We start from the raw sequence: 20,230 nt of genomic DNA on the forward strand, positions 1-20,230 counted from the left end.
TGCTATTCTAAACTGGTTACCAAGTTAATTAGAACAGTACAAATCATTTTTATCAGACCGTATACAACGGCTATGACAAAACATTTATTTTGACTGCTCTAATTAAGTTGGTAACATGTTTATAATAACAATAAGGCACCTCAGGGGTTTGTGGTATATGATATGCATCCAGGCACTCCGCGTTGTTAAGGACATCCCTTAGCCTTGGTATATTGGCCATATACAGTACCACACCCCCTCGTGCCTTATTGCTTAAATATATCACGGCTTTCAGCCAATCAGCATTCAGGGCTCAAACCACCCAGTTTACAACGGCATATAATGCATGAGTATAGAGCATGAACATGAATAAGAGGACCATTATCTGTTATTACTTTATTCTTTAGCCATATTATCTTAGTTTCATTATTAGTATTATTATGTTGCTTTCCACATATGTCAAGATATATCATGTGAAAAATGAATTAACGATATGTCAAAACAGACACAAAACAGTGCATTAGTAAAGAGCTAAATGCTAAATATTTGACCTCCTATTTATACTCTGTAAAATTATATTTAGGGTGAAGTAGAGTTCTCACTGGTCAATTTATTCTGTACAGTGGCACTACATTCTCGCGATAAGAACCTCGAATAGTCCTTATATCCCTCCGCGTTTAATATTTAACTGTCCCGTATAAATGTCGTGTAATAACTCATATACATAATCATAAATCATATTTTGTAAACGATTTCCTGATTGTGGTGTGTCCATCCCCTTTCTATTGCAACTAATTTGCTGCTAGATGTTTTAAACCTCTTGCTAGGCTCTCTCATGAGCTCGCAACAGTGCAAAATATATGCTTGAAAGCCATTTTGGCTCGAATCATTCATGCGAACTATTCATATCCTGTCGCTTGTCGGGAGCCGAAATGACGTCAATTGCACCGCTATGTTGTCGGCGCGCAATCTATGGTGCTGAAACATCAGCGATGGATGCGCATGTAGGCGGAAGGGTTCCTACAAACAGCGCAGAGTGAGTGGTTTGGTAGCGGCTGCAGCAGCAGGAGGAAGGAAGGTGGTTCTACCCCTAGTGTATCTCAGTTTAGCCAGAAAATTATATCGGTGTGCCCATTTTGATAGCAATCGGTGATTTGAGTATTAGACTAAGGTATTATTTGAGATATATTTCGAAGAATTTCCTTCCGGACAGAGACCGGAACCGCCATTTTAATCGAGTATAACACGTTTTCGGTGACGGCAGCGCTAGCACAATACAATGGCTCTTAAAAGAATTCACAAGGTAAGAAGGAAGTCAACGACAAGGCCCAATGTTTCGCAGTTACAATAAATAAGTGATATATTTGAATTTTGTCTGGTATATGTGTCACCTGAATGATGTCGGTATTACATGTTGTGCTTTTTAAAGCTTGTTACCCACGGAGGTACGGCTAATGCAGGGCTGACGGCGTCAACCAATGCGCCTCTTTCGGTGTTCGATCCACATTTTGGGCCCTGCACCTTTTACTACCAGTTTGCCAATTAACGTTAGCTATCTAGCGTTAACTTGGCTAGTAATGTTATCTTTATCCAGAGGAGATTAGTGTGTTTACATATTTAGAATCCAAAATAACTGGTTTACATAATAGTCGTTAGCCAGCTAACGCTTCTGTAGTTTGCTAGCTAGCACTGCTAATGCAGTCGGCTACGTTAGTTAGCTTGCTAGTCAGTAACTAGCCAGCTAAATATATTTGTTTGTCCCACAAATTCAGTATTCACTTAGCTAGCTACCTAATTAGGTGATAACTTGCTAGGTTATGGCTGGGAATATCTTGCCCTAACTAGCTAAAACCGTTTTCTAGCCTTCCACTCCGCTGTAATTTGACATATTAGTGTCAAACTGGGCCCCGAGTAGCGGTAGCTAATTGTCCAGATAAGATGAGGTGTGTATTTTATTTATTTTTTCCTCATGTCAGCGAACTACATAATGGAACTAGCTCGCTAACATGTAAATTGGATATTAGCTAGATATATCATCAGATGGGCCTTTTTTTACACGTTAAGATCTTCACTCATAATAGTGATCAACCAGAATGCGTGGCAGTTGGCTAACATTTGGGCATTGTTAACCAGCTAAAGATACGGATTCATTACTTTTGGTAGTCATGTTGACAAAAGATGGCAAGCCAAGTAGGTACCAGGCAATCGCAGTAGTAGCTTCCATGACGTTGACTTAACTCATATCATGGTTATGATCTCTGGTTGTCATGTGTGTTGCTTGGGAAAATATGTATATTGTTATCCAACTTTTTTAGTGTACTTTCGATTACTAAAGCTCAGTAGAATGAAGCTGTGATCAGGCAGTTAAATCTACCAATGTTTGACCGTTTTTAGGTGAAGTCTTGTTACCAGCTTTGTATCGTTCTAAACTCTGGTGTCACATTACTAGTGAATACATGATTTGTCTGTGTTAGGCAGGTAGCCTAGTGGTTAAGAGCATTGGGCCAGTAACTGAAAGGTCGATGGTTCAAATCCCTGAGCTGACTAGGTTGAAGAATCTGTTGATAAAGGCATTTAACCCTAATTGTAAGTTGCTCTAGAGCCTCTGCTAAGTGATATAAATGTAATTGTAACGATATTGGATTGTTAAATAGATTAATAGAATGTGATTGACATTATGAATATTTGGCTGCCCCTTTGCAGACAAATGCATTCAACTAGTATTGCTAACCGCTTGTATTCTCGTCTCTCAGGAGTTGAATGACTTGGCACGGGACCCACCAGCCCAGTGTTCTGCGGGACCAGTAGGAGATGACAGTAAGTAGCTCGTCATCAGGCAACCCAATAATACATGTCAGTTATCGCTTTTGTTCTGACATCCTGTTCAACATTTTAGGCTTCCTGCTCTCCACATGATTTGTGTAAAAAAAAAAAAAAAAGTAGGCTAGATGCAGATAATCCATAATTATTCTAAAATGTGGTGAGTCTTGTGCAGTCTGGTTTATCAGTAAAATCTCTCAACCAACCAGAACCACAGAGTATCTGGACTGCTCATCTCAAAATGATTACCTTGATGCCACATGTTTGTTCTAGAATCTACAGGCTCAGTGAAATGCCTTCCCTTTAAATCAGTTTCGCTTTTGGTATTGGGTCAGGTACCAGGAAGTCTGTGCTGACTTACCAATGGTCTATGGTTACATTAAGGTAGGTGAGGTAAGATGTCCATCATAGCCAGGAGCAGCATGTCACTCTGTAACTGCCTTACCATACCTGGACACCATTGATACTAGATTATGTTAATTGATTGGACGGATTTAACATTTTTCCTTGTATCTTACAAACTACAAAGAAAATAAGCAATTTACAATGATATTTATTTAGCTTATTGTGTGGAATGAACTCCCAGTTTGTGAACATGACCACTGCAACAACCCCTTCTATCAAGCATATATGAGAGCATCACTGAACATACTTCTCAAGTCCCTATTTTAGTCAAATCATTGTCTAAGATGCAAAGTAATTACTGTCAGACTGCTTGTTGATTATAAGAAGATATAAAGTTCAAAGCCATTAACAAACTGAGTGGTTCACTCAGACAAGTGTCAAATGCCATCTGATATCTGTCAAATTGCTGCTAAATGATATCTTATCAGGGAACACAGTGATGAAACGCATTGGCTTATTGTACCAGTGTTGTCTCGAGAATGAAATTATTCCACTTTTTTTTGTCTGCCTACTTGAGAATCACTAGCTCTCAAGAACTCTCCGGCAACCATCTGATCTGGTATACTACCCCTGCCCTGTGCCCTCTGTGATGTGCTCAGCTCGAAAATATGACGAATTTTAGCTTTGTCACCCTTGTCCACAACTTCTTTTTGGCTTATATAACATCCCAGATAGGCTAGAGTAGAGCAACCTGGGTCTTTCCAAGAGAATGGTTGTCTAAGGGTTCTAACCTTGGATGTTCTCTTATTCCTTATAGATTTTCTCACATTTCTGCATTTTAGCTCAGGGTGGTAATGGTGCCTTTGTTTAACATGTTGTAATGTTCTAGTTAGTTCTTTTAGTTGAGAGCTTTGCATTCATTCTTATCTTTAGATGGCATTCAGCCACTCCCCTGAGTTTTTAGGATGGATTACGTCAGCAATATAACATTTGCTTGAATTCAAATATCCATTTGCTTAACTACTGCACTGACATCATTCATGATATTGTGTCAATCCATTTTTTTAAACTGCTGGAATTGTATTATAAATCTTCTAGAATGAGTATCCAGCCCCATCCTGGGCTTTGCCTCAGCCTTCCTACTCCCTCTCGCTACTCTGACTGACTACATCTGGTGGTTTCACTTCTCTGTTTTTCAGTGTTTCACTGGCAAGCCACAATAATGGGACCTGTAAGTACTGACAACAGTCACGCTACCATAAATATTAGCTTATATAATGTTGTATAGGACAGTGTTTCTCGCCATGATTAAATTATACTAAAGACCTGTTCAACTCAGCTAAGATTGACTTGATACTAATAGTGCTGAATATTCTGCTCTTTCTAACAGAATGACAGTCCTTATCAGGGTGGGGTATTCTTCCTGACCATTCACTTTCCCACAGACTACCCCTTCAAACCGCCAAAGGTGAGACAGAAATGTGTGTACACACACTGAAGTGACAGAACATCCACTTATCGTAGTTTCTCATACACACCTGCACAAACATGCATTTGTTTCTGCATCTTTTCTCTGTGATGGCTGTAACTGCGTCATTTCATGATGCTCCTTTTCTGTACCTGTCATCCATTTAGTTCTTTCTTCCACCTCTTAACTCAACTGTGTCCGTTCTGTTTGTTTCTCTGTGTGCAGGTTGCGTTTACCACAAGAATCTACCACCCAAATATCAACAGCAACGGCAGCATCTGTCTCGACATCCTGCGATCACAGTGGTCTCCCGCCCTAACAATCTCCAAAGGTACACCGTACACTACAGAGTAGATGAAAGAAGAAAAAAAACTTTGTTTTTATGTTACTAAGACTGTAAAATATGAATATGTCCTCTTTGCTGTTTGTTTTGGAACCTGTGTCTGGTGGGGTATCTGAGTGACTGACTGAACTTCCTGTTTGTCTGTTTTGTCACAGTAACTGCCTAACTCATTTAAGTTCAGCTCTCCTTACCTCTGTCCTAAGCTGAACCATTAACATCGAACCTTCCCTTAGTTCTCCTGTCAATCTGCTCTCTGCTGTGCGACCCAAACCCGGACGACCCCTTAGTACCGGAGATCGCCCGCATCTACAAGACGGACAGGGAAAAGTGAGTAACTAACTAACTATCTTGCTTCAGAAGAAGGTGTACTATAGGATGTCATACAAGCTCTTGAGTCAGTGGTTAAACAGGATGGTCTTGTTAAATCCTTTAGATAATCCTCTGGGTATATATGTCTGTATGCTGCAACTGTTGAATATGTTTGCTTATATATACACTTAACAAAAATATAAATGCAACAATTGCAAAGATTTTTACTGAGTTACAGTTCATATAAGAAAATCAGTCAATCAAAATAAATAAATTAGGCTCTACTATATGGATTTCACATGACTGGGTATACAGTTATCATCTGGTCACAGATCCCTTCAAAAAAAGGTAGGGGCGTGGATCAGAACCAGTCGGTATCTGGTGTGCCCACCATTTGCCTCATGCAGCGTGACACTTCTCCTTTGCATAGAGTTGCTTGTCCCACTCCTCTTAAATGGGTGTGCGAAGTTGCTAGATATTGGACTGGAACTGGGACACGTTGTTATACGTGGCGATCCAGAGCATCCCAAACATGCTCAATGGGTGACATGTCTGAGTAGGCAGGCTATGGAAGAACTGGGAACTGTTCCGCTTCCAGGAATTGTGTACAGATTCTTGGACATGGGGTTGTGCATTATCATGCTGAAACATCAGGTGATGGCGGCGGATGAATGGCACGACAAAGGGCCTCAGGATCTCGTCACGGTATCTCTGCATTCAAATTGCCATCGATAAAATGCAATTGTGTTCGTTGTCCGTAGCTTATGCCAGTAGTCAGCATGCCAATTGCACGCTCCCTCAATTTGAGACATCTGTGGCATTGTGTGACACAACTAGAGGTCGACCGATTAATCGGAATGGGCGATTTAATTAGGGCCGATTTCAAGTTTTCATAACAGTCGTAAATCGGTATTTTTTTTATGCCAATTTGGCCGTTTTTTTTTATTTTTATTTTTTTATTTAATTTTTTTTTACACACCTTTATTTAACTAGGCAAGTCAGTTAAGAACACATTCTTATTTTCAATGATGGCCTAGGAACGGTGGGTTAACTGCCTTGTTCAGGGGCAGAACGACAGATTTTTACCTTGTCAGCTTGGGGATTCAATCTCGCAACCTTATGGTTAACTAGTCCAACGCTCTAACCACCTGCTTTACATTGCACTCCATGAGGAGCCTGCCTGTTACGCGAATGCAGTAAGAAGCCAAGGTAAGTTGCTAGCTAGCATTAAACTTATCTTATAAAAAACAATCAATCAATCATAATCACTAGTTAACTACACATGGTTGACGATTATACTAGTTTATCTAGCCTGTCCTGCGTTGCATATAATCGCTTAGGTACACGTTGCTCCAACCATAAACATCAATGCCTTTCTTGAAATCAATACACAAGTATATATTTTTAAACTTGTATATTTAGTTAATATTGCCTGCTAACATGAATTTCTTTTAACTTGGGAAAATGTGTCACTTCTCTTGCAACAGAGTCAGGGTATATGCAGCAGTTTGGGCCGCCTGGCTCGTTGCGAACTGTGAAGACTATTTCTTCCTAACAAAGACAGCCGACTTCGCCAGACTTCGCCAAACGGGGGATGATTTAACAAAAGCGCATTTGCGGGAAAAAAAGCACAATCGTTGCACGACTGTACCTAACCATAAACATCAATGCCTTTCTTAAAATCAATACACAGAAGTATATATTTTTAAACCTGCATATTTAGCTAAAAGAAATCCAGGTTAGCAGGCAATATTAACCAGGTGAAATTGTGTCACTTCTCTTGCGTTCATTGCACGCAGAGTCAGGGTATATATGCAACAGTTTGGTCCTCCTGGCTCATAGCGAACTAATTTGCCAGAATTTTACGTAATTATGACATAACATTGAAGGTTGTGTAATGTAACAGGAATATTTAGACTTAGGGATGCCACCCGTTAAATAAAATATGGAACGGTTCCGTATTTCACTGAAAGAAAAAACGTTTTGTTTTCGAGATTATAGTTTCCGCATTCGACAATATTAATGACCTGAGGCTCGTATTTCTCTGTGTTTATTATATTATAATTAAGTCTGATTTGATAGAGCAGTCTGACTGAGCGGTGGTATGCAGCAGCAGGCTCGTAAGCATTCATTCAAACAGCACTTTCGTGCATTTTGCCAGCAGCTCTTCGCTGTGCTTCAAGCATTGCGCTGTTTATGACTTCAAGCCTATCAACTCCCAAGATTAGGCTGGTGTAACCGATGTGAAATGGCTAGCTAGTTAGCGGGGTGTGCGCTAATAGCGTTTCAAACGTCACTCGCTCTGAGACTTGGAGTAGTTGTTCCCCTTGCTCTACATGGGTAACGCTGCTTCGAGGGTGGCTGTTGTCGATGTTTTCCTGGTTCGAGCCCAGGTAGGAGCGAGGAGAGGGACGGAAGCTATACCGTTACACTGGCAATACTGAAGTGCCTATAAGAACATCCAATAGTCAAAGGTATATGAAATACAAATCGTATAGAGAGAAATAGTTATATAACTACAACCTAAAACTTCTTACCTGGGAATATTGAAGTCTCATGTTAAAAGGAACCACCAGCTTTCATATGTTATCATGTTCTGAGCAAGGAACTTAAATGTTAGCTTTTTTACATGGCACATGTTGCACTTTTACTTTCTTCTCCAACACTTTGTTTTTGCATTATTTAAACCAAATTGAACATGTTTCATTATTTATTTGAGGCTAAATTGATTTTATTGATATATTATATTAAGTTAAAATAAGTGTTCATTCAGTATTGTTGTAATTGTCATTATTACAAATACATTTTAAAAATCGGCAGATTAATCGGTACCGGTTTTTTGGGGGGGTCCTCCAATAATCGGTATCGGCGTTGAAAAATCATAATTGGTCGACCTCTAGACACAACTGCACATTTTAGTGGCCTTTTGTTGTCCCCAGCACAAGTTCCACCTGTGTAATGATCATGCTGTTTAATCAGCTTCTTCATATGCCACACCTGTCAGGTGGATGGATTAACTTGGCAAAGGAGAAATGCTCACTAACAAGGACATAAACAATTTTGTGCACCACATTTTAGAGAATTAAATATTTTGTTCTTATGAAACATTTCTGGGATCTTTTATTTCAGCTCATAAAACATGGGACCAACACTTTACATGTTGCGTTTTATATTTTTGTTCAGTGTGTTAATCTGAACACTTACTCTATTCATGAACCAGAAACTCACACTCTTTCTCTTTGCTTCCAGGTACAACAGAATAGCTCGGGAATGGACACAAAAGTATGCAATGTAGTGTTGGAGTAGAATCATGGCGAAACCACCTGTACAACTAAGGTTAGGGGAGCTTTGAAAGTAAAGAGAAGTTAAAACGGATCTTGTTGGTTTCCATTGGAGTGCTTTCTTTGAGCCACGCCTCCCCTTAACCAGAGCACCTCCCTCTTTCCTGCCCTTTCCTCCCTCCCTTTACGACCAATTCTCCACCCCACTTAACCTGGCAGCCATGGTGTACATATTCTCAAACTGCAATCATACCCCCTCCTTGCCCCTTGCACTCCCCTCATTCCTGGTCATATCTCTGATGCAGGCTGGGCTACTCTGCCCCCTGATGTTTCCATAGGGCCCTGCCTGCGCCCTCACTCCAAATGTTCTTGACTCTAAAAGCATTCCTTATCATCTGTATGACTAGGGGACTGTTCTTTCTTTTTTTTTTGGTGGGGAGGTGGGGGTCTAAAATTGAAGGATTTTTACACTCTATACCTTGTTTTGTCTCCTGATATCCCAGCTATATAGACATGATTTCAGGAAAGCTTTTCACATGTTGAGTTGAGGGCACTCATGTATTTTGTATAAAATCTACAAAGGAATTATTTAAAAATCATAGCAGGCTATAAAATGGAAAAGTGTATGGCCTTTTGGTCTTTTCTTGAATTTATATGAAAGGACTTTAATTGACCCACTGTCCCCCACCATTGCCATAAACCAAGATTGTTTCTGCCCCCCCCCCCCCAAACCCCCTTTCGCGAAGACCACCACCTTCATTACATTCACAAACTGGAGGTTTTGGACCAGGTATTTAAAGGTTTTCTTAGTTTATCCTGTGTTTTATTATTTCCCTATAACGCTTAGGTTGTATTTTTGCTATTGTTGAAATTGGAGGCTAACAACATCTTCAGGCGGTGGGGCTGGCTTGGGCTCTGGGTGTGAGGACAAAAATGCTCCTCACACAAACAAACTCTGTATATTGAATTACCTGAGAGGCTCTTTGAGCTTTGTGTGTTGATTAAACTGTGTAATAAAAACCATGACTCAAGCGTCCACTTGAGTTTGAAACATCACTGGCTGGAGAGATGGATGGAAGACATGTTGTTCAGCTTCTGCTTTCGCCTCTGTTTTCCTCAGTCAAGTTCAAAAGGTGGAAAAAGCAGATTTAAGGCTTCCTCTAAAATGTAAATAACCTAAAACCTTGGCTCTGGGGAATTGCACTTAAATGCCATAAAACGTTACTCTACCACTGGCCTTACAAATATCTGCCTCTCAATACATCGAATCACATCTTAAATAATAGATTGCACATAGGTTGAAAAGGTGATAAATACGTTTGATCGTTTTTATAATTACCCAGTTTTTCAGATCAAATTCTACTTATGTAGTAGCTTACTGTTTTTATCCCAAAACATCTCATTTATGTCCGATTGACAACCTACAGTTAGTTACCTTGTAATCATTTTTGATGATTGGATTGATTGGTCATCGCACCAGTGACGTCGCTCAGTCTGGACTGGTCCAGTCTGTCAGAAAAGACCGTATTCAGATGTATTCTGACTGACCTTGGTGCGCGGGATCAGAACATCTCACCGGCCAACGGACAGGATGCAACCCCCCCAGCTTTACCGTTACCTCAACTTCCATCGTTGCAAATGTCAATCCCAGTAGTATTTGAAAATCATGGATTCCAGATATCTAAAGGTAAAGCAATTTATTTTATAATTCTCCAAGTTAATGTCTGAATGAAGTGAACGTTAGGAATACCCATGTGAACAATTGATCAATTCAAAACACTCGCCATACTTAGCCACACCTTCACTCACTGTAAGCACAACTGAAGTTCTGTAGCCGAGATATAAGGAAATTGTAATTGTTTACTACATTCACTAGCCCACTGCACCCAATTACACCTGAAAGCAACCTGTTGAGAGGAGCCATAAATAAATTCGCCAGGACAGTGGCCACTTACCAATCAATTTAACCAGGTTGTATCCTCAAGTAGGACAACCTTACCAACAGTCAGCTCAGGCTTATGTGTGGCCATTGTGTTCTACAGTATTTGTTCTGCAAATCCTTGACCAGCCGGACTGTTTTCATATCCTTAAGAGCGCGCCATGTGATTGCGCTTGGCACGGCAGTGGGCGCGCTAAACCCCCTGGCCTTTAATCCCGTTACAGATAGTCGCTGATTCATATAGTCCAAGGTGTGGCCGGCTTTTATTTAGCTACTTATCGTTGCCCTGATCTCAGAGCGGTGCCCCGATCTCAGATTTCATAGAGCAGGTTATGTGGGGCCACGGGCCAGGCAGTGGAGAGGGGCTGTTGTGGCTAGGATTCATATTCCATTCGCCATGGTAATGTACCATAGTAGGCTACTATAGACCTGCCTATCTTTACACATCTTAAAATAAGAGGCGTTTAGTCTAGACGCCTTGTGTTGTGATACACTAATAGCCTGCGTACGCATATCTTCATGGATTAAAAACAGCACAAAGAATAGGCCTTTTAGACAGGACCTGTCCTATATGTCTATAAGGGTTCCATAATAGTATTTCAGAAAGCGGAACTTGACTAATTAGTGTTGTTTATAGACCTTTATTACAAGGTTACAGATGAAGGCCTGGTCTTATGTCAGGTCTGACTTGTCTATTCCACTGTTCAAGCCTATAGGAATATATATTTTTTAATGTCCAACATATACATTTTCTACTGAATATGGCTGACTTGATGGTGATGTATTTTGTGAATAAACGTTGTCAAAGTGGTCAGTCTTGACTGTCATTCGTTTCCTGAAGCCCTAGAAGGCCGACATTATGTGGTGCTGATTTTATGTCTCGCTGCAAAGCAGCTTATGTGATCCGATGTATGCCATTTTACCCACTTATACAATGCAATATTTTCTCTAGCCGCTGGGAGCTGCTCTCGCTCCACTAGCAGGCGTGAGGATTACGCAGCCCCCTCTCCATTTTACTGTTGCCCAGGCCATACTACGCGCACACACACACACACACACACACACACACTCAGCCTCACACCACAACTGGATGTGTGCCAAACAGGACTCTCACAAGAGGTGGAGTGGATTATCCGGTGCGCCTCTAAATTGGCCCATCTACGCTGATGGCGGCTACCCTGTTTGTTACAGTCCGGCTTCCAACACCATGACTTTGCAAGTATAACAGTGTAGGTTCCGTCCCTCTTCGCCTTGCACACATCAACAACTGACACCCACCGAAGCAACGTTACCCATCGCGCCACAAGAGCCACGGCCTGGAATTACCGCGGCTGCTGTAATGTTACATACATGTTACCTACAATGTATGTACAATATGTACAATGTTACCTACACTGTTACACAAGGAACACACACACAACATACAATCACTCACCTGACAGTCTGATGAATTTCATTCATAACAAAAAGTGATTCCTCAAACAGCCTTTTCCAATTTCTTAACGGTGATCTATTTCAATCAAGAGTTATTGTAGACATAAGAAAACATTTCCTGTCATTAATTGTATTTCCAAAAGAATGAACACATTGGCGTTATCTGTCTATCTGTATGCGTTTGTAACATTTTATATGACGACACAGAAATGAAATGAACACAGGAATTCGCTGTTCGGACATATTGTGGTCATGGGGTCATTTTCTGCGTCTCATGACCATGACTCCAGTTCGCTTTTTGTGTGACGCCCCCCAAATCTATGAAGTATGTTTGCGTGTTCCGCTCAGCGAGTGGCGGGGACGAGGAGGTGGGAATGCGAGACGGTAAAGGCGAAGGACCTATGCAGCCACCGAACTGGACAAATGGTTTACGGCTCCGTTTTCTCGGTTGATCACTGTATATAAAGATTGGATGTGTCTAATAGTTGACAATTTCTTAGGATTTTTTTCTGTCTCCCTTTATTTATTCCAATATTCGTGGAAGGCACCACGGACAAACCACTGGACAGTGGGGCTCTGGTCAGCTCGCGTCGCATTGGTAGGTGCAAGAATTACGAAAGGCTGTGATATCATATATTGAAGAGAGATATGACCTATTCATACTTTTGCAATATTATCAATTGTAAGAATTACATCACGCGAACCCAAACGTTATCGTTTAGTGAGGAAATATAGCGTATTTTATTTATCCACTGCGACCGTGTCGTGCACGCGCGTACGCCGGACTGTCACTGTGTCTAGACAAAAGGTATTTTCTTATCCTATTCGAACTCGATGGCATTTAGAGGTAGAGATTGTATTTTCTCAAGCATGGCTCACATCACAACTACTGTAGTCAAATCAAAATGCGCGCTCCAAATTTGACTGGCGCATATGCGCAATAGGCTATTTGTTTGTGGTATTCCATTATTGCATAGATTTGTCCCCCTTGGAACTCAGGTGCAACAACACCCCGGTCTATCTTAACTCAAATGTAGAAAGCGTCACGTTATTCAAGGCATATCGTTTTATCAGCCTCAGATGTAGCCTATATTTTGTACACATTTTACAAGCTTTCTCAAACATAGGCTAGTAGGCTATTATTCCCTTAATTAGCTTAGGCCTATGTCTTACGATGTCATCATTGTCTTTCATTCACTGAAAATAAAACCAACCATCCACCAATGCCTCTCTAATAACATCTCTCTTTTCTCCACCTCTCCCCTTTCTTTGTCTCCTCTGTCTCCTTCCCCCTCTCCTCCATCTCCCTCTGCTCAGCTCCACAGGGTATAAAGGTATCAGAGAGGATCATGGGAATATAACAGCTGTCAGTGTGTTGTGATTGGCTAACAGTAACTGTTGTCACTGTTCTTACCTTGGCATTACCCCACCACCTCCCAACCCCCCACCCAGTATGGCAGATACACTGGACATGTCTGGCCCTTCCTCTCCGGAACAGCAGAGAGCCAATAGGATCCTCAGTGAGCCTCTAAGACGAAGCCTGAAGCGCTCTCATCCCTGCTCCCTCTCAGAGTATCTCAACAACACCAACAGATTAGCCCACCACCATAGTAGCTCCAGTAGTACGGATATCAGGGGCTTCCTCCACCCCACTGCAGCCCAGCACAGGCCCAACCAGCCCAGGCAGCCCAAGCCTCACCGGGCCCCCTCCTCCAACATAGACCTCTGGGACTCCCCCAGTGGGCTTCACCTGGCTCATGCTGCAGAGCTGCTGATGAGGGCTGGGGCCTTGACACTGACCCCCACACCCAAGGACCAGGGCCCTCTGGGCGGGCTGGGGGCCGGGGAGGCTGGGGGGGATGTGGAGGAGGTGGAAGGTGGGTCCAGGGTAGAAGGGGACAGCATGGGTTGTGTGACAGACTTCCTGCCACTACTAGGCTGCTCCTGGTTCTCCTTGAACCCAGGCCTGTTTGCTCTGACAGCGGGAGGAGGGGGATTCCTGACTGGTGGTGGAGGGTCAATGGGAATGGCTGGCATTGGGGAGGGTGTGGAGAGGTTGCGAGGCGAGAGCTCGTCCCCTGGCGGCGGGGGGGGTGCTGGGAGAAGGAAGAGGAAGCGATGCGGAGAGTGTGTGCCATGTCGACGGATGGGGAACTGTGAAGAATGCAGTGCCTGCCGCAACCGCAAGACTGGACACCAGATCTGCAAGTACAGGAAGTGTGAGCAGCTGAAGAAGAAGGCAGCCACTGGGTTAGAGGTGAGAAGAAGTGGAGAAACACACACCTAAATACACTAAATACACACACTATTAGAATGGGCAGTCTGACTTTATTTGAGGTTTGACAACTGCTGTCCAAAATAATATACACTGAGTGCTATTTCCATGACATAGACTGACCAGGGGAATCCAGGGGATGAACCCTTATTGATGTCACCTGTTAAATCCACTTTAATCAGTGTATATGAAGGGCATGAGACAGGTTAAAGAAGGATTTTTAAGCCATGAGACAATTGAGACATGGTTTTGTGTGTGTGAATGGCAAGACAAAATATTTAAGTGCCTTTGAACGGAGTTTGGTAGTAAGTTCCAGGCGCAGCGCTGCTGGGTTATCACGCTCAACAGTTTCCATGTGTATCAAGAATGGTCCACCACCCAAAGGACATCCAGCCAACTGGTCTCAACTGTGGGAGGCATTGGAGTCAACGTGGTCCAGCATCCCTGTGGAACGTGTTCGACACCTTGTAGAGTCCATGTCCTGACGAATAGAGGCTGTTCTGAGGGGGGGAAACGTAATATTAGGTGTTCACACTCAGTGTATACCTCTTTAATAGTACTATGTTCATTTGTTACTGTCTATGGTCTTGAGGTGTAATAGTCTGTATACATGTGTTTGTGTTTTGAGTGGACCACTGCCTTCTGACCTTTCTCCTCTACTTTCATAGAAGATGGTGTTTCCGTCAGGAGCAGCGTTTCCATGGCTACAATAGGATTCCACCTATCTCTCCCTAAGAACTGCCAGTCAAATGAATTGACTCCGCCCATTTGGAATGTGATCATGGACATTGTACGTCCAGAGAGCCAAAGTCAATTCAGGTGGCCTTGTTGGATTGGCTTGGAGAGTACAGTATCTTCGACAATCAAAAACATGAAGATGAAAACTCAATGAAGAAAAGAGAAGTCATACCAATGGATTTACATATTGTTGAGTCTAAAATGAACCACCTCATTAACCAGAGTATTGTTTATTAATTGAAAATGTAATTCCTTTTTATACTCCATTTTGGAACATTTTGTCATGGAAGCTTCTGACCTGGACGTTTCCATATAAGCCAAACCAAGAAGGACAGACCTGTTCCTAATATGATGTTTGTTTGTTTTTCTATTCATGTCACGGTTAATAAAATGATGAGTAGTAGATGTACTTAAGTCCTGATTAGTGTCTAGTTCTTACACCTCTACGGTCTGCCTTCTGAATAAAGACAAGGAAACTGCCTGTCTATGTGTGTGTTGGGGTGAGTGTGTCTGTGTGTATTTCAGGGGCTGACTGATCCCTGTCTATTTCCCATGGGGCTTTATGTAGTGTGTCTTGGGGGAGGCATGCATGATGGCCTGACAGAGTGGAGAACCTTATCACTACATTACACACACACACGACCAAAACTTACACAAACAAAATATATGAAAACGTGACTCCCCACCACTCAATGCATTCACACATATCCTCATTCCCATTCACACACTGATTCAATTTTTTCAATTTTATTCCTGGTCATGCAGTATGCAGACACACTCATTCTCTCTCACACCGTAATATTGTGATTGCAGAGAGTACGGCTCACACAGGCAGGGGGTTTGGAGGTTGCCGTGACGATAGTTGATGAGATAGGACTTTCTTCCTCCACCGCTCACTCAGGGGGACGGTTGGATGGCGTAACCATGGAAATGGCAGGGTGAGGTGTCACGCTATAATTGGGCCATTGCTTGCACTTCCTGTGTGCCTTCAGTCAGAGAGCCTGTGCGTGTGCGTGTGTCCGCTTGTTCGCGTGTCTTACAGAAGTACTGCCAACTCAGGCAAAAAAATCAGGTAGCACCCTATTACTATTCCCACTGAATAAAAAACATGTCCTATTGTGCATCGCTTACTCTCGCGGACAAAGGGATTTTATATTCCTGAATCTCCACTTTCCCCTTGTGCCTTTCCAGTCATTTGGAGATGAATCCCCCTTCCTCCGGAAATCTGTGTCACCCTCTGGCCGTGAGGTCTGGAGCCTCCCCAAACGCCTGCAGAGTCTAGCTCTGCTGCCCTGCAAGATGGCAGGAGGGAGAGAGGGAGAGGAGAGGGGGAGGGGAGGGGAGAAAGGAGATGGAGAGACAGCTGGAGATGAAGATAGTAGGGGTAGAGTGAAGGGGCAAATACAAAAAGAGAAAGGGAAGTGGTCGGACAGATACCTAGAGAAATTGAGAGTTAGAGAGATGGAGGGATAAAGATGGATGTATTGTCGAAAATACAGACTGACCCTGGCTCTGAGTCTGTCCTCTCAAAGCACAGTTGGACCTAGCTATGTTAGTTGCTGCAGCCAGCTGTTGCATGGCTCAGTAACGCTACGCTGGTTGGATCCTACTATAGCAGCTCTAGTCATAGAAGAAGAGACCATTGTTCCTGAATCCTAAAGACACACTTTCATCTGTCCTGGTGGTGCATGAGAAATGCTTTATTGAGTTGGAAGAGATATAGTTGTGCTGAATGTGTTCATATAGCCAGCCTGATTCTGTCGCCACCATGCCGCCACTCGCTAATCAAGTTACCACTAGTCCCTTTTGATCCTTTGTTAACCAGCTGCTGGGAACTCCACTAGTTAACCAGGGCATGGAGCCCTCCTCTCCCTGTTTTGTTAGGGGCTTCAGAAAAACAACTGTAACCCATCTCGGATTAATTTATACAGTGAGGGGAAAAAGTATTTGATCCCCTGCTGATTTTGTACGTTTGCCCACTGACAAAGAAATGATCAGTCTATAATCTTAATGGTAGGTTTATTTGAACAGTGAGAGACAGAATAACAACAACAAAAATCCAGAAAAACGCATGTCAAAAATGTTATAAATTGATTTGCATTTTAATGAGGGAAATAAGTATTTGACCCCTCTGCAAAACATGACTTAGTACTTACAAAACCCTTGTTGGCAATCACAGAGGTCAGACGTTTCTTGTAGTTGGCCACCAGGTTTGCACACATCTCAGGAGGGATTTTGTCCCACTCCTCTTTGCAGATCTTCTCAAGTCGTTAAGGTTTCGAGGCTGACGTTTGGCAACTCGAACCTTCAGCTCCCTCCACAGATTTTCTATGGGATTAAGGTCTGGAGACTGGCTAGGCCACTCCAGGACCTTAATGTGCTTCTTCTTGAGCCACTCCTTTGTTGCCTTGGCCGTGTGTTTTGGGTCATTGTCATGCTGGAATACCCATCCACGACCCATTTTCAATGCTCTGGCTGAGGGAAGGAGGTTCTCACCCAAGATTTGACGGTACATGGCCCCGTCCATCGTCCCTTTGATGCGGTGAAGTTGTCCTGTTCCCTTAGCAGAAAAACACCCCCAAAGCATAATGTTTCCACCTCCATGTTTGACGGTGGGGATGGTATTCTTGGGGTCATAGGCAGCATTCCTCCTCCTCCAAACACGGCGAGTTGAGTTGATGCCAAAGAGCTCCATTTTGGTCTCATCTGACCACAACACTTTCACCCAGTTGTCCTCTGAATCATTCAGATGTTCATTGGCAAACTTCAGACGGGCATGTATATGTGCTTTCTTGAGCAGGGGGACCTTGCGGGCGCTGCAGGATTTCAGTCCTTCATGGCGTAGTGTGTTACCAATTGTTTTCTTGGTGACTATGGTCCCAGCTGCCTTGAGATCATTGACAAGATCCTCCCGTGTAGTTCTGGGCTGATTCCTCACCGTTCTCATGATCATTGCAACTCCACAAGCTGAGATCTTGCATGGAGCCCCAGGCCAAGGGAGATTGACAGTTCTTTTGTGTTTCTTCCATTTGCGAATAATCCCACCAATTGTTGTCACCTTCTCACCAAGCTGCTTGGCGATGGTCTTGTAGCCCATTCCAGCCTTGTGTAGGTCTACAATCTTGTCCCTGACATCCTTGGAGAGCTCTTTGGTCTTGGCCATGGTGGAGAGTTTGGAATCTGATTGATTGATTGCTTCTGTGGACAGGTGTCTTTTATACAGGTAACAAACTGAGATTAGGAGCACTCCCTTTAAGAGTGTGCTCCTAATCTCAGCTCGTTACCTGTATAAAAGACACCTGGGAGCCAGAAATCTTTCTGATTGAGAGGGGGTCAAATACTTATTTCCCTTATTAAAATGCAAATCAATTATTAACATTTTTGACATGCATTTTTCTGGATTTTTTGTTGTTATTCTGTCTCTCACTGTTCAAATAAACCTACCATTAAAATTATAGACTGATCATTTCTTTGTCAGTGGGCAAACGTACAAAATCAGCAGGGGATCAAATACTTTTTTCCCTCACTGTATAGTTTGTAATGCATTCCACCCACATGCGTGACCTGTATGTGTGTGTGTGGGGTGGGTTGCGTGTGTGTGTGGGGTCGGGTGTGTATGTGTGTGTTTGAGATCTAGGTGTAATCCTATCCCAGAGCATGGTGAAAGGCAGGTCTGGCTGTCCTTGACCTCTCTGGTCACCATGAATACCACTCACTATAAAACAACAGAGGATTCCCTCTCTCCCCTTTTCACCTCTCTCCCCTTTTCACCTCTCTCCCTCTTTCACCTCTCTCCCTCTTTCACCTCTCTCCCTCTTTCACCTCTCTCCCCTTTTCACCTCTCTCCCCTTTTCACCTCTCTCCCTCTTTCACCTCTCTCCCATTTTCACGTCTCTCCCTTTTTCACGTCTCTCCCCTTTTCACCTCTCTCCCCTTTTCACCTCTCTCCCTCTTTCACCTCTCTCCCTCTTTCACCTCTCTCCCATTTTCACGTCTCTCCCTTTTTCACGTCTCTCCCCTTTTCACCTCTCTCCCTCTTTCACCTCTCTCGCCTTTTCACCTCTCTCCCTCTTTCACCTCTCTCCCATTTTCACGTCTCTCCCTTTTTCACGTCTCTCCCCTTTTCACCTCTCTCCCATTTTCACGTCTCTCCCCTTTTCACCTCTCTCCCCTTTTCAACTCTCTCCCCTTTTCACCTCTCTCCCATTTTCACGTCTCTCCCTTTTTCACCTCTCTCCCCTTTTCACCTCTCTCCCTCTTTCACCTCTCTCCCTTTTTATTAATCCTCTCTCTATCTTAAACACCCTCACACATTTCTTACACATTTTTATTCAGCTGAATTAGAAGACAACAGGTCAAATAAATCTGTGTATTGCACAAGCATGTTTCACACACAAAATAGAAATAACCTCCTCAAACAAATGTAGTTAGAGTGCAAATATACAAAACCAGAAAATCTACGAGGTTAGACCGTTAGATAACGACAACAACTAACAAAGCAAAAGATCAGGCAACTAAAAACACGACAGGATGGTTTGATCTATAGCCCAAACATACCACGCCCCTTATTACAGCAGAGGTTTTTCTTTTTTACATAATTCCTGATAAGAAACGTGAAGCTAAATCTTTTCCTCCACCCCATGTACAAATCAGATACAAACCTCTTGTACATATGTAGAAATACCTCTTGTGTTAACCATGTCCAACCTCTTGTGTATTAAGGTTCAAGGAGAGGTAGAACTGTAAGACTACCATGCAGTCCCCAGGAACCTTCAAAGGGAGCCGTTTCACCAGAATACCAGCGCCAAGCATTCCTCCCACTCAGCCGTGCATGTCCACCTATGTTTGGAGCTCCTATTTCTCCGCACCGTTCCTCAGGTGAGTGTCTGTCCGTAGGTCACTTGTACCTGGTATTCAAATGAGCCCGTCAAGTGGGCAGTACTTCTTCTGTGTGGTTGGTTGACTGGAGGTGACCCTGGTGTTACCTGAGGGAAGGTTTGGCTGCTAGCTACAGGTGAGAGGGTTTGGTGGCCACAGGGGGCATGGCGGTGGGAGAGGACGTGGCAAATGCTCTCCTGAGCTGGGCCACCCGACCACCAAATGCTGGGCTCTCCTCTTCATGACTGACCACCACTAGAGAGATAGAGAGGGAAAGGATTGTAAAAATATATGTTAAGTCAATGAGCTTGAATCGAGTGTAGAGTATGTCATACACACACACTTAAGCACACAAAAAATCATTCTCTCTCTCTCTCTCTATCGCTCTTTCTCTCTCACCTCTTCGGCTCTGTGGGCGGGC

The 20,230-nt window shown here is 43.0% G+C and overlaps 2 protein-coding genes across 4 annotated transcripts; both read left to right on the top strand.

The window, feature by feature from the left end:
- The first annotated feature begins 944 nt into the window (after positions 1 to 944).
- Positions 945 to 9,601, top strand: LOC115205562 (ubiquitin-conjugating enzyme E2 D2). Its single transcript, XM_029771687.1, has 7 exons — positions 945 to 1,282; positions 2,733 to 2,796; positions 4,344 to 4,375; positions 4,535 to 4,612; positions 4,838 to 4,943; positions 5,189 to 5,282; positions 8,514 to 9,601. The coding sequence occupies exons 1-7, from the start codon at positions 1,259 to 1,261 to the stop codon at positions 8,557 to 8,559; spliced, it is 444 nt and encodes a 147-aa protein (XP_029627547.1). The 5' UTR covers positions 945 to 1,258; the 3' UTR covers positions 8,560 to 9,601.
- A 476-nt stretch (positions 9,602 to 10,077) lies between these two features.
- Positions 10,078 to 15,416, top strand: LOC115205561 (CXXC-type zinc finger protein 5-like). 3 transcript variants are annotated; one of them, XM_029771686.1, is made up of 3 exons: positions 10,078 to 10,232; positions 13,236 to 14,175; positions 14,862 to 15,416. In XM_029771686.1, the coding sequence occupies exons 2-3, from the start codon at positions 13,372 to 13,374 to the stop codon at positions 14,904 to 14,906; spliced, it is 849 nt and encodes a 282-aa protein (XP_029627546.1). In that variant the 5' UTR covers positions 10,078 to 10,232; positions 13,236 to 13,371; the 3' UTR covers positions 14,907 to 15,416. The 3 variants fall into 3 exon arrangements, with proteins under 3 accessions (XP_029627546.1, XP_029627545.1, XP_029627544.1); XM_029771685.1 differs by lacking the exon at positions 10,078 to 10,232 and adding an exon at positions 11,457 to 11,713; XM_029771684.1 differs by lacking the exon at positions 10,078 to 10,232 and adding an exon at positions 11,741 to 12,516.
- The last annotated feature ends 4,814 nt before the right edge of the window (positions 15,417 to 20,230 follow it).

This window comes from Salmo trutta, chromosome 13, assembly GCF_901001165.1.
Source record: "Salmo trutta chromosome 13, fSalTru1.1, whole genome shotgun sequence".
Lineage (NCBI taxonomy): Eukaryota > Metazoa > Chordata > Actinopteri > Salmoniformes > Salmonidae > Salmo > Salmo trutta.

Coding starts and splice junctions, on each gene's coding strand:
- LOC115205562 (XM_029771687.1), top strand. CDS start 1,259: ATGGCTCTTAAAAGAATTCACAAG. Junction 4,376..4,534: donor AAGCCACAATAATGGGACCT/GTAAGTACTGAC, acceptor TCTTTCTAACAG/AATGACAGTCCTTATCAGGG. Junction 4,944..5,188: donor CGCCCTAACAATCTCCAAAG/GTACACCGTACA, acceptor ACCTTCCCTTAG/TTCTCCTGTCAATCTGCTCT.
- LOC115205561 (XM_029771686.1), top strand. CDS start 13,372: ATGGCAGATACACTGGACATGTCTGGCCCTTCCTCTCCGGAACAGCAG. Junction 14,176..14,861: donor AGGCAGCCACTGGGTTAGAG/GTGAGAAGAAGT, acceptor CTACTTTCATAG/AAGATGGTGTTTCCGTCAGG.